The 14,533-nt window shown below is 45.3% G+C and overlaps 1 protein-coding gene across 1 annotated transcript; it reads left to right on the top strand.

The window, feature by feature from the left end:
• Positions 1–502: 502 nt before the first annotated feature.
• On the top strand, positions 503–3,046 carry GPR27 (G protein-coupled receptor 27). The gene has a single exon (XM_069561652.1). It carries the CDS (start codon positions 593–595, stop codon positions 1,727–1,729), a length of 1,137 nt encoding a protein of 378 aa, XP_069417753.1. The 5' UTR covers positions 503–592; the 3' UTR covers positions 1,730–3,046.
• The last annotated feature ends 11,487 nt before the right edge of the window (positions 3,047–14,533 follow it).

Below are 14,533 nucleotides of genomic sequence, written 5' to 3'. Positions count from 1 at the left end.
GGCGCCGGGCGCCGCCGCAGGACCCCGTTACCTGGGGCCAAACGCGACCTGTCGCCACCTCGCGTCCGGGGCCCTGCCTCCCTCCCGGCCGCCGCCCGGCCCCGCAGCTGCGCCGGCGGCGCCCCCAGCCCAGCCCGGCCCGCGCGGCGCGGGATGCCTCGGCGGGGCTGGCGGCGGCGGCCACGCGGCGCGCTCCGGCGGAGGGGAGGGGGCTCCGCGGCGGCGGCGGCGGCGGCGGCGGCGGGGGGCAGAAGCCTGAGGCGCGGCGGCGGCGGCGGCGGAGGAAGAGCGGGAGGAGGGGAAGGATGCCGGGGGCCGCGGGCGGCGGCGCGGCCCGGCCCGCAGTGAAGCCCGCGGCGCAGGGAGTGGCCGTCGCCTTCTGCGCGCACCATTCCTGAGATGGCGGCGGCGCGGCGGCAGCTCGGGGAGCCGAGGAGGGGTCGGCCGGGCGGGGGCTGAGCCCCGCCGGCCCGGGAGCTCGCCGGGGGCCCCTCGCGGGTGGCCGCGCCCCGGTCGGCAGGCAGGCCTGCGGCGCGGAGAGGCCGGGGGCGGCCCCGGAGCGGAGCGCGGCGCCCGGCCCGGGGAGGCCGCGATGGCGAACGCGAGCGAGCCGGGCGGCGGCGGCGGCGGCGGGGAGGCGGCCGCCCTGGGCCTCAAGCTGGCCACGCTCAGCCTGCTGCTGTGCGTGAGCCTGGCGGGCAACGTGCTGTTCGCGCTGCTCATCGTCCGGGAGCGCAGCCTGCACCGCGCCCCGTACTACCTGCTGCTCGACCTGTGCCTGGCCGACGGGCTGCGCGCGCTCGCCTGCCTCCCGGCCGTCATGCTGGCGGCGCGGCGGGCCGCGGCCGCCGCGGGGGCGCCGCCGGGCGCGCTGGGCTGCAAGCTGCTCGCCTTCCTGGCCGCGCTCTTCTGCTTCCACGCCGCCTTCCTGCTGCTCGGCGTGGGCGTCACCCGCTACCTGGCCATCGCGCACCACCGCTTCTACGCCGAGCGCCTGGCCGGCTGGCCGTGCGCCGCCATGCTGGTGTGCGCCGCCTGGGCGCTGGCGCTGGCCGCGGCCTTCCCGCCCGTGCTGGACGGCGGCGGCGGCGGCGACGACGAGGACGCGCCGTGCGCCCTGGAGCAGCGGCCCGACGGCGCCCCGGGCGCGCTGGGCTTCCTGCTGCTGCTGGCCGTGGTGGTGGGCGCCACGCACCTCGTCTACCTCCGCCTGCTCTTCTTCATCCACGACCGCCGCAAGATGCGGCCCGCGCGCCTCGTGCCGGCCGTCAGCCACGACTGGACCTTCCACGGCCCCGGCGCCACCGGCCAGGCGGCCGCCAACTGGACGGCCGGCTTCGGCCGCGGGCCCACGCCGCCGGCCCTCGTGGGCATCCGGCCGGCCGGGCCCGGGCGTGGCGCGCGCCGCCTCCTCGTGCTCGAGGAGTTCAAGACGGAGAAGAGGCTGTGCAAGATGTTCTACGCCGTCACGCTGCTCTTCCTGCTCCTCTGGGGGCCCTACGTCGTGGCCAGCTACCTGCGGGTCCTGGTGCGGCCCGGCGCCGTCCCCCAGGCCTACCTGACGGCCTCCGTGTGGCTGACCTTCGCGCAGGCCGGCATCAACCCCGTCGTGTGCTTCCTCTTCAACAGGGAGCTCAGGGACTGCTTCCGCGCCCAGTTCCCCTGCTGCCAGAGCCCCCAGGCCACCCAGGCCACCCTCCCCTGCGACTTGAAAGGCATCGGTTTATAAGTGGCACTACCGCCACCTGCACCCCAGCCCGGCCTCTCTCTTTGGCTTGGACAGTGACGTCTTTTCTGCCCCTTCGGCCCCCTTTTTAATTTTCTACGCTGCCTTCAAAACGACTCTCGAAGTGCATCACTTGGATTGTACAGACTCCAATTGTGCAGGGGTAGGGTTTCGAAGTCCCAGCCCCACCCCAGCCCTTGCGATTGTCCTCCTAAATATATTTTCATCCTGACAGTAGATCCTGGAGTCTTTGTACTTGTACTGATGTCTTTTCTTCCATGTGTTACTCTTTTTTTTTTTCTTAATAAAGGCTAATTTTCTTCATGCAACCTTTCCTAAAGACCATGGCCAGTTTTCTACAGAAGCTATTTTTGACAACCTCAAGTGGCATTACATTTTGCAGTGAAGTAGAGGAACCCAGAGGGGCTTCACCAGTTCGATTTCTTGAGGGTCTTCTGTTGGAAGCAGGAGACAGAGGGAAAGTTGTCTCGAGTTCCCTCTGAATTGCCGGCCTGGGGTCAGCTGGACTGCTCTGGTTCTTGGAAGGCGTTGAGAACTTTGTTCAGTATTGATAGTGAATTTAAAGAGCAGAGATGGGAGAGAGTAGCAAGGAAGTCATTTTTAATAAGTAACAACACAAGTAAGATTTGTTTCCTACCTTGCTTTATACACTAGGAAATGCCTGTCAGTGACAAACTGCTCTTTGTATTATACCAATTCTTGAGTGGCAACATTTCTGTAAAATTGTACCTTTCAAAAGAGTAAAAAGTGTTTTGGTTAGTAATGGTGTGGAGAAAATAACAGTATTGCATGTTTTTGTATGTGCTGATTGTGGTTGATGGATTGGGAGGGCTCTCGGAGACAAGCAGAGTACTACATCAAAACTGTTCAGGTATTTTTGGCCAATAAAAATTAAAAAACTTTATGGAAACAGTTTTTGCATTGAGGAGCCCAGTTTTATTCTGTCTTATGAAACTGATTTCCACTTTGAAAATTGTTCTTCTTTCGTTCATGGTATAAATGAATGGACTATAATGATACTCTACTTCTGTGAGACAAAGCATTTCCTTAAAATGTTTGCTAGGTTAAGCTGTGCTGTTCTCCTGATGGTTATTTTAAATTAATAATGAGAACTATAATTTTAAGTACTATTTATTTGTTAGGCACATTGTAACCTTAAATTGAAAGATAAATTCTGCAAGTACTGTACAATATTTTTTCGCTTACAATGCTACATTTTTATCAATGTATCTTCCGTTTTGAGGGTTTATATCTGTATTTCTCTTTGCATTATATAAATATACCAGTATTTTCATTCTGGAGTGGGTTTTTGTTGCTGTTGTTGTTTGAGGCTGTGATAGGTGGTAATAGATCTCTAAGTAAGGTACTCATGTTCTGTTATCCTTTTAGTGCATACTATTTAGTTCACCATAATTTCAAAGACATTTAGAGGCTTGTTTACTTAAAATGCAACATAAAAATCTTCAGATCTTCTCTTAAAGAAACAGTATATATAGTTTTAGAACTTTTTAATGAATCTATAAAACATGAGTATGAGCAGAGTAATCACTTTGATAAAATAATAATTAACATAGGTGCAGTAAATATACTGACATTTCAATCGGGCATAATATAAACTATTAAATATTCAGTCCAAGAGGGATTAAGTCATAAGTGGGTGTGGCCAGCTTATCCAGGTGAATGGTCAGCATTATTTTATTTTTTCTGTAAATATCAATCAGTCTATGCAGAGAGTCTCATATTTGGAAGACATGAGTAATTATTAGCCTATCTATCCCCAGATCATAGACCAGGTAGACATTAATTACCCAGGGGCTACTCATCAGATATCTTGGCTTACCTAAAGTCAGGTCCGGGAAGTACCTATCTCCTCATCCAACCCTCCACCCACCTAAGTGATCCAAGTTCAGAAACCAGAAGTCACTAAGCCCACGTGATATTCAGAACTTTCAGCATGTGCCATGGCACAGGAGCCGGTCCGTCAGTGCTAACTCCCGTGCAGCCCCACAGGCAAGCAGCTCAAGGGCACAGAGACATCCCGTGGGCTCTCTATGGCCTTGAGTTCATGGACATTGTTTCATAGGAGGAACTATAAGTCAGGGATTCTCAAATGTCAACATTCATAATAATAACTACCTTAAGTACTTGCAGGGTCCAGAGATGCTTATTAGAAGGAGTTGAGATGCGGCCCAGAAAAAAGCATTTTTAACAAGATTCTAAGAAGTTGGGGGCAGACTTGCAGGCCTCTGCTCGAACATGGATTTACCATGTGTACAAACTTGATCTGCTTTTGTTTTGCTTTGTTCTGACTGGATGACAGATTTCTAATGAGGAATCAGGTGACAGGTAGTGAGAAATGACAGCCAACTGCAAAGGAAGAAGAAAGAACCCAGAGAGGCAGAGAAATTAGCTGTCCAGGGGAATACTGTTCAGGAGCAAAAATCCCCTCGCACCTCAAAAGCTATTTTCAACATTGAATTTATTAAGCCTGTACTTTGATTATTAATTCACATTAATAAAGAAATCATCAGGAAAAGGTTAGTTGTGTTTCAGAATAATCATTGTACCAGGATAGGTACAATGTATTTGGGGAAGACTTCCATTAAAATAGGAGCCCCTGGTGGCCCAGATGGTAGAGTCTGTCTGCAGTGCAGGAGACCTGGGTTCGATTCCTGTGTCGGGAAGATCCCCTGGAGAAAGAAATGGCAACCCACTCTAGTATTCTTTCCTAGAGGAGCTTGCCTAGGCACGCTCCTCCGTCCATGGGATCCACAAAGAGTTGGACATAACTGAGCGATTTCACTTCACTTTCCATTAATATAGTTCATTTCTTTAATTGAAAATTTTATTTAGCATAAATACTCCCGCTCCTCCCTGAGTGAAACAAATGAGTTATGTCTATACTTGAAGCAAAAGAAAATAGATGGCTTGTCTATAAATCTTTCTCTGCATATCCTGGCATGGAATTCTTCGGTCAAAAGTGAGCATTTTTAGGTCTTTTGATACCATATGGCCAGATCACTTTGCAGAAAGACTTCTATCTACTTAGATTTCCACCTGACCTTTTTTTTTTTTTTAAATGAAGTATCTCAGGTAAAATGCAGATGAAAATAACATTAATAATCATCGGAATAAATAGTAATGTCCACTTCCACTATTCAGCCATGTTTCCCAAATCTTGTCAGTCTTGCTGCACTGGTTTCTACCTTTTTTCTTTCCCTTTCCTTTCTTCCCTTTTTCCTCTTCTTGCTTTCCTTCCTCCCTCTCTTATTCCTCCTCTTCCTCCCATCTCTTTATTTTCTTCCTTTCCTTCCCTTTCTTTTTTCCTTCCTCTCTCCCTCCTTTTGAAAGAAAGAAAAAATGACACCAACACTTCGGCCAAGTCTTTGGTTTCATCATCAGCCAGCTACATCCTCAAGTCCCCTGCCTGTAAGAGGCTCAAGGTCCCAGGTTCAGGAAGGGATCATTGGGTTGGCAGGATTGGTTTTACTCTTCATTGTCTTTCCATGACCCATAGGCTCAAGTGCAAACTTCTGGTCTGCCCCAGGCAGCCTACCGTGGTCTGGCCCCTCCACCAACCTGGCCTTATCCTCCCCTTGTATTTCCATTTCTCCCTTCTCTGGTTGTCTTTGTATAAGCTCTAACTAGGAAGCCCGTCCCCGTTCTCTGTGTGGGGAATCCCTCACCACCTCCTCTAGGCCAGAGGCAATATTCACAATATTTGTTAACTGGGATGGTGCAGGCATAACTGACCTGTACAGCTGTACCCTTGGTCTTGGGTAAACGTCAGGGTTGTGCTGGACTCAGATCCAAGATTTCTGGAAGGCCTTCTTAGCCCATTCACCACTCTGCTGGGCTCTCGGGGTACACGGTGTATACTCCCTGCATCCTGGTGCGTCCCTAGGCTCCTGACTCCCCTGCTGGTCTCACCTCCTCCCACTCCCTGCTCAGGCCTGAGATCCGGCCACTCCAAGTCGCTGGCAGTGCCCTGAACAGATCACACTGGATCACACCAACTTGTTTTGCGTGCATTGTTTCTTGTGTCCAAAGTTCTTACTCCCTCTTTTCCCAACTCAACTGCTGTTATGTTTTCAAACACATAGGGTGAGCTTTTAGACATAAAGGTGAACTAACCTCCATATAGCCAAAGCTATGGTTTTTCTAGTAGTTATGTACGGATATGAGAGCTGAACAATAAAAAAGGCTGAGGGATGAACTGATGCCTTCGAACTGTGGTGTTGGAGAAGACTCTTGAGAGTCCCTTGGATTGCAAGGAGATCAAACCCATCAATCCTAAAGGAAATCAATCTTGAATATTCATTGGAAGGACTGATGCTGAAGTTGAAACTCCAATACTTTGGCCACCTGATGCAAAGAGCCAACTCATTGGAAAAGACCCCGATAGTGGGAAAAATGGAAGGCAGGAGGAGAAAGGGACAACAGAGGAAAAGATGGTTGGATGGCATCACTGACTCGATGGACGTGAGTGTGAGCAAGATCCATGAGATAGTAAAGAACAGAGAACCTGGCATGCTGCAGTTCATGGGGTCACAGAGTTGGACATGACTTCATGACTGAACAACAACAACCTCTACAGAGAGAGAGATGTTGTCCCCATGCAGGTCCTAAAAGATTTTTAAGTCTCCAAACACAGTCATTAGATCTGAGTGCCACAGTGGAGTGAGGAGCAGGTTTACTGGCTTCCTGGCATTTCAAGCTGTCTGTGAGTTCCGGTGGGTGAAATTATAAAACGTGGCAGACCCAATATACCAGTTTTCATGCCCCTGGCAGTTGTGCCATTCTGTGTGACCTTTCGAGACCACTGAACTGCAAGACTTCCCCTGGGAGGGGCAAAAGAGGTAATGAGAAGCTGTCTCTACCCATTCATATTCTAGACCCACAACAATATTTTTTGCATCGTTTATTCTCAATAGCTGTTTCTGGAGTAAAAAGAATTAAAAGCAAATTTGATCTAAGTCCAAGGAGTTCTTTACGCTTTTTCTTCAACTTGGACAAGACTTTTGGGGTCTAATTCATCCCAAAACAGAGCTCTCTTGCCTTTCCTTTTCCTTCCTTTTGGGATATTTTTTGCTGGGGATGTGATGCTTGGAGCCATAGCAGCGTTCTTGCAACCATGAGAAGAGATACTGTCAACATGGTGAAAATAGCAGACCAGAAAGATGAAAAGAGCAGGTATCTAATTTAACATTGTTGAGCTGCTTACCCAAAGAAGGAACCTCATATCTCTAGATTTTAGAGATACCTCCCTTGACAGATATGCCTGATATCCTGGAAATCTATTCACAAATTTTTAAAAGTCAGACTCATTTATTCACATTTCCGATTATCAGATCATTCAGCCTGGCTCTGGAAAAAATAATAAACTAGATTAGACTATCTCTTAGGTTGAAATACATCTGGAAGATTTTTTTAAATACCTATTACAAGACTGGTTCTATTTAATTGCATTTTATAAAAACTGTTACCATGATCAGTATATTTTTAAGCTTTTGATATGATAAATTTAGTTATAGCAATCTGGAAAACCACCTGAATGAATCCATATAATCCATAGGTACTACAAGCCACTAAGAAGCTGGTTTCTGTTTGGGGCAATGCAGGGAAACATGGAGATAAGAAAGGTCCAATTTGCTTGCTGATGAGGCAGCAAGCTAACTGGAGAAACCTGGAACATGTGCCTCAAACCATAAATCAAGGCAGAACATAATTTATACCAGAAGAGAGATCTAGTTAAAAAGCTTGGGATAACAAGACCTCATAGCCAATTGCCCAGAAAGGGCCCTAGGCAGTCTATCTCTGGTTGCTCAATGAGGGAAGTAGGAAAAAAAAAAATCAGAAGATGGAAAAAAATTTGTCCAGTTTGCATCTTCTCCAACTTTCTAAATCCCACATTCTCCTCACTCTGGGGTCCATTTTCAAAATAAATTTCTCTAAGGGAAATAAAACCACATGAATTCTCTCTTCATAGTTTTCTGTTCCAATTCTATGTGAATGCTCACATGGGATGTAGTTGTTATAATGGAGCAAGTTTGTTACATAAAATTTTTTTGCAGGGAGAGTCAGCAGATTAGATTAAAAATATCAGACCTGAATAGAAACCAAACAGGTAGCTCTCAAGAAGACCACTCCTCTCCCCTCCCAAAGGAAGTAGCAGCTCCCACTACAGAAAGGGGTATTTTTGTGCTTTCGCTCAAGGGAAAAGGAGAAGAAAAGTCTTAGTATATTCAGTTCACCCTGTTATATTGGTTGCACGCAATTAAGATAAATAAACAGTTTTCAATTTATATCTGAAAGCCTGAAGACTCCAAGTCACTTCAAATTATACAGAGAAAACATACATAAATGTTTGAAGTTGCAATGTCAAGGCATAAATGCAATTCTCTTATTTCTCAGTAACGTTAAAGAGATAGGTAAATTAAAGCTTACCACTTGGCTTCTAGGAGGAATAATTTAGTCATTCATAAATTAAGTTTTAAGTGGCTAACCTACTCTAGGTGGAAAACATGTAAACTGAGAGGAGAAAATATATCTAAAAACATCACCCAATACATTAGCTGAGTTATGCCAGTCTGTGTGGCTCTCTAGGGTAGAAATCTTAACTTTCTGCCAGGATGTGCTATCTGAGAAGTACACACTGTTGGAACCTGTGTTGGAACCTGGAGGGTGCAATAAATGGTTTCATTTTCTTGAAGATGCACAGATGTGCTGTAATTTTGAAAGGCTTTGAAAAATTGCTAAAGAGGCAACACTGACTTAACACATGCCTTATTAAAATATTTTCTAGAGATCATAAAATTTAAAATACATGAGGAGATGAAATTTTCCTTGCCGTTTTCGTTTAACAAGTTTATTTTTTCCTTTTATCCCCCCATATATTTTCCCCCTATACTTCCTGAATCCTGACCAATTTGCAGTGTTCTTAGTAGAAGGGAAAAAAGGAAGAACAAATAGGAGAGAACCCTTGTCACAGGTATTCATTCCAAAGAGCGGTGTACTCAAGAGTCTAACTGTACAGTGTGTAGTTCTTTTAACCCACAGTCACAATCCGTTTCATTTGCATATCTAGCTTGAGGAATTATGGGATACCAGAGCTATTTCTAGAACCTGATTTGCATAACTGTTCTAATCCTTTATGAGCAGGGTGACATGTGGTCTAACAAAAGATTTTTTTTAATTTGTAATTTTAATTTTTAATTTTTTTAATTTTAATTTTATAAAGACATTAAACACTTTTAGATATACATTTAATACCTGCCTCTATTGAAAGGAACACAGTTATACAAAGGCTAATCTTCTGCTAGTGGCATATGACTGTACTTTACTGTAGGAGGAGCAGCTTTGTTCACTGAAAGTTTGTCATTTTAAGTTTGTTTGTTTGTTTGTTTTTTCCTAGCACCTCTTGGTGAGATTTAAATTCATTTAAATGTCATAAGAGAATGTACTGCTGTAATGAGCCTCAGGGACTCTCCCTGTCTCCTAAATTTCTTATGGGTAGATGACATATTTGAGTTTGAAACAGAGGCAGCAAGAAATACTTTCACACATTCTCCTAGCATGTGGAATGTGAATGCTCTTGCGACCAAAGAATGTAAGTTTATCCATTTCTGATCTGAAGATTCTTGTTCCATTTGGTTTTCAGTTTCTCATTATGATATTTTTTTCAGGACTGAGATAAAGATGAAAACTCCACTTTGGATGTTTGAACTCTGACCGCTCTCCATGCCTCACACTCCACATTCTACTTTTTCCCACACCTGGGCTAGCCAGCCCCAGTGGGGAGGAAGTTTCACCCAGCCCTGCCTCTCTTGGTCTCAGTAAAAACGAAAACCAACCAAACTGCCTTCCTGGCGCCACTCTGGCCTGTCTCACGTCTGCTCTGTTCTCACCGGGCAATCCCGTGATGTGGGTCCTCAGTCTTGTCACGTCCTCCCAGTGGGTGCGGCAGCATCGGCTCCAAGATCCAAACCAATTTGCGGGGCAGGGCAACCACTGAACAAGAACGCAGAAACCAAGTGTTTAAGATCACAGAAAGAAGTTTTAACTGTAACCAAATGATGCGCGTTTGAAAAGGATGACTCCATTTGTATTGATTAGGGTAGAAGTGGAAGTGTTTTAGCAGAGTCCCTGAATCAGAACGGCTGAACTGCTTCTCTGGGCTGCTGGGTGACTTCCTCAGGAGTTGCTCTGCAACCTGCTGGCGGGTTAGCCCTGCCTTCCCTCTCTGGTTCCAAAGTAGACAGATTCAATGCTGCATCTCCCTGATGGAGTGCCATTTACTTTTAAGCCAGTGAGGCAGATCATTTCTGCCCACATTCTATTGCTAAGAACTCAGTCATATGGTCATATCCGGCAAGGGCTGCTGATCTCGAGATGTCATATCGAGTGGCCCAGGTGCCCAGCTAAAACCTCTCAGGAGAGAGGCAAGGGTAGAGGGGAAAAGGAGGGAGGCAAGAAGAGAGAGGGAAGAGAGAAAAGAAAAAGAGAATTTGAAAATGAATGAATTGTGGGAGACAATTGAAGTCTACCAGCCACAACTTCCATTCCCCTAACTAAATCCAGGAAAATTGATGAGAGTATTAGCATCCGTTGTCTGAAAGACTAATGACTGTAGGCAACATTTAACTTCCCAGAACCCAATCATGACACGTAGTTAGCAAATATTTTTCTGAAATGTTTTTTACTTTGAGCAGCAAATATTTTCTTTTAAAATTTATACAAGAATAAATATTTATTCATATATCCATGTCCTGGGTCTGAAAATGTTTTATTCTTCCATTTCAAACTCCAACTTGGGATTTCAAAAATATATCTTAAGTGGAAATGTTTAGGAGGAAAGGTTGATCAGTGAAAGGACCGTGGCAATATCTAAGCAGAGAGCCACTTTAAAGAAAAAGGATTGATGTTACTGCTGACATATCAGGCTATGGCCATCTTATCCCACCATGGACCCTCTGGAGAAGGGACCAAACTGATTTGCTTTAAGACAAGACAGGAGAGGTGACAGTTTGAAGGTGCAGTAGGCTGTGGGTAGAGCTGTAGCGATACTGGCATTGAGTTGCTGCTGTTGCTAACACCTTAGATGATGGAGCTGTGGGGCTTCCTTAAACAATTTTGTTTAATTTTGTTGATGTTTAAGAAATTCCACAATAAAAAGTGATTGTTTTGCTTGTTTGCTTTGAAGAATGAACCACATACACCCATGTCAACTTCAGCCTTGTCCATGGGGACAGACCTGTGACAGACCTGTTCCAAGTTGCGCTGAGAAAAACTCCACTTGTGAAACTTCTCAAAGGCTATTCAGACCTACCTTTAATGAAACGCAATTTTCTCCAATACTCCCTATAAAGTTTTTGAGAGTTTCTGCTTGCTAAGTCACTTCAGTTATGTCCGACTCTTTGCAATCCTATGGACTATAGCTCCACCCGGCTCCTCTGTCCATGGGATTCTCCAGGCAAGAATACTGGAGTGGGTTGCCATGCCCTGCCCCAGGGGTTCTTCCTGATCCAGGTGGGTTCTTTACCAGTAGTGCTACCTGGGAAGCTCTGAGTTTCTGCTACAAAAATATTTTTCATAAATTACTTCTCTCAAAAAGGTGAGAAAAAAATTGGATCCCAACAATGTGGAAGTTAGTGCACTCTGAAGATGTGAAATGTTACATCTCAAATTATCTTACCGGAGCCCTTCCCCTCAAGCTTTAAAGAGTGACTTCATATAAAAATGTCTTCCTTGAAACACAGTAAAATGAAGAGCTGACCTAAAACTGGTATTTCTTTAAACAGTATACACACTGTTTAAGTATACAAAATGTTTACCTCCCCGTGACTTTGAATGCAAGATGATAGGCTTTCTCTTTTTAATTTTTAGAATACCAATTTTGTAAAACCCCACTGGGAGGCTTAACTTTTTTTTTTTTTTAATACTGTCATTTCAAACTTAGCACAATACTGAAACAAAACCTTATACAAGCAGATACAAAATATCTTTAGGATAAACCAATGGTTCTCACAGACAATTTACCCTAGCCCCTAACCCCTGGGGACATTTGCTGATATCCAGACACTTTTGGGTGTCACAACTCAGGGGAACTACCGTCATCCAGTAAGATAGGAACCAGGGGTGCTTCTAAACACTCCCTAATGCACTGGACAGCTCCACAACAAAAACTCAACTGACCCAGAAAGTCAGAAGCATCAAGGCTGAGAAACTCTGGGTTACAGTAAGAAAATGCCTGGAAATATTCTCCTCAGTCGAAACTCCAAGGATCAGGGCATGGTTTTGCCTGGCTGGCGCAATTCACACTTCGTTAAGGATGAAAATCCCCTGTGGACAAAAAGAGGCATGCTCTTTATGTATACGTTACGGTAAACCAGTGCATTCTATCATCAGAAATCATGCTCGTACCACGATTTTTCACTTTCTTGCTTTCAATCTTTTGTGATATATCTGTTTGATTGATATGCTTACTAGAGTGAGCTATTACAGTTTGCTGCAATATTGGACTTTCTAAAGCATTGTGATGATTTAGGGGCCCAGTAAAATAGAATCCTGGGATATATGGGGAAGTGGGACAGGTAGAGGGGAGTGTCTGCTTAGGGGTTCAACAGCTGAGTCACCTGGGAGGGTGCATTTAAAGAGTAAGAGAAAGAAGCTTGGGCCTCACGCCCCACCACAGAGTCCGCAGGAAAGCCAAGGGACCAGCTAGGCTGGACCCAGGCCTGCTTCCCTAATCTTACTCTAAGGAACTTTGAATTGACTCCTCCAATGATCCGTGTAACTGACACTAAACTGCTCCAGGGGGACCCTTCTGCAAACTTCCCTCTAGAAGCAGTATATGGGAGGGGTGGACAGGAAAAAGAAAATGCATTCGTTTGTGTCTGGCGATCATAACTACTTCTGAGGGCTGCAAGAAAAGACAAAGACATTTCACTACACGTGCGACTTCTAATTAGACAGGCATCTCATAAGGCAGCATTAGTGACGCAGCAGCTTTTCTACAGAAACATACTCCTTTACGCTGTCAGTGGCCCTCAGCCATGTGTGCACCTTAGAAGGAAATGAGTACCTTTAAAAACATAATCCTAACATCCTGACCTCATCCAAGATACGTCAAATCGGAATCTCCAAAGATGGTGGATGATGGAAATGAGAATGGTGCCTTAAGAACAGCACCCTAATCAGTGCCTCTCACCTGGGGAAATGTATACTCTGAAAGTGGTCGGGGGGACATAGCGGAAAATACACTTTAAGGATTATGCTGTTAAAGATTATCATCTTGGGGACATGTTAAAAAAAATACTAGAACAAAAGCAATTCTTTTTAATGCAGAAGGGAGAGCTGAGGATTAACAAATCAGAAGGGACCAAAGAATGAAAGAAAGATTAATTCGGAGGATATTACCTGAGATACTCGCAATAGGTTGAAACAGAAAGATCGTAAAAGGCTGCTAGTCAGTTTTAGACAGTAACCTTCATTGCATAGCAAAACCATCCTGCTTTTAACATGGAAATGGCCCCCGACTTTATAATCTTCTAAAAAATGAAAAGAAGAGAGCCAGGGTGAGATTTCTGATGTTAGAACCAAGGAAGAATAAAGTTTGTATGTTTCTTCTATCACCAGTCTGGTTTGCTAAAGTTCCAACAAAACACTATACTGAATGCTGAAGACACGTGTCTTCAGTTAAATGAGAGGATTTGCAGGGAGGGGAATACTTCTGGCACAAACATTTCTACAGTTAGACACGTGTACCCCAACGTTGACTGCAGCACTGTTTAGAATAGCCAGGACATGGAAGCAACCTGGATGTCCATCAGCAGACGAATGGATAAGAAAGCTGTGGTATGTATACACAATGGAATATTACTCAGCCATTAAAAAGAATACATTTGAATCAGTTCTAACAAGGTGGATGAAGCCAGAGCCTATTATACAGAGTGAAGTAAATCAGAACAAAAAACACCAAATACAGTATAATAACACATATATATAGAATTTAGAAAGATGGTAACAATGACCCTATATGCGAGACAGCAAAAGAGACACAGATGTATAGAACAGTCTTTGGACTCTGTGGGAGAAGGCGAGGGTGGGATGATCTGAGAGAATAGCATTGAAACATGTATATCATCATATGTGAGACAGAGCGCCAGTCCAGGTGCGATCCATGAGACAAGGTGCTCAGAGCTGGTGCACTGGGATGACCCTGAGGGATGGGATGGGGAGGGAGGAGGGAGGGGGTTCAGGATGGGGAACACATGTACACCCATGGCTGATTCATCTCAGTGTGTGGCAAAACCCGCTACAATATTGCAAAGTAACTAGCCTCCAATTAAAAGAAAATTTTTAAAAAGCGCTGCTCTTAAGAAAAAGGCTGAACAGTTCTCATGAAAGTCGATGGATTTCTTTGCCAAGAAATCCAAAGATCCATTTGAGTTTGGTCAGTAGCTTCTGCCATAAGATCTATTTCTACCTTAGAAAGAATGGAATCCACTCACAACATTTATATCAGACTAGATTGTTGACTTAGGTTTTCTTGCATAAATTCTCACCTTGCCTTACTTTTAGAAATTCTGGCCTATGAAGTTCCAACTTCCATGGGAGCTTGTCCTAGAGACTGGAAGAAGCAGCACCACCATACCATCTTTATATTATAGCACAAGGCTTTGAGTGCTCTGCACAGAATTATTTTAAAAAACTGTCCATGAAACATGACCACAAGCTTTTTGCAACAACTGTTTGATAAGTGCTGGTAACAAGTTAAAAAGTAAT

Source organism: Ovis canadensis, chromosome 19 (assembly GCF_042477335.2).
Source record: "Ovis canadensis isolate MfBH-ARS-UI-01 breed Bighorn chromosome 19, ARS-UI_OviCan_v2, whole genome shotgun sequence".
Classification (NCBI taxonomy): Eukaryota; Metazoa; Chordata; class Mammalia; order Artiodactyla; family Bovidae; genus Ovis; species Ovis canadensis.
This window is presented reverse-complemented; position numbering and strand designations above follow the sequence as displayed.

Bases quoted from the DNA above. Each gene is read 5' to 3' on its own strand.
- GPR27 (XM_069561652.1), top strand. From the start codon at position 593: ATGGCGAACGCGAGCGAGCCGGGCGGCGGCGGCGGCGGCGGGGAGGCG.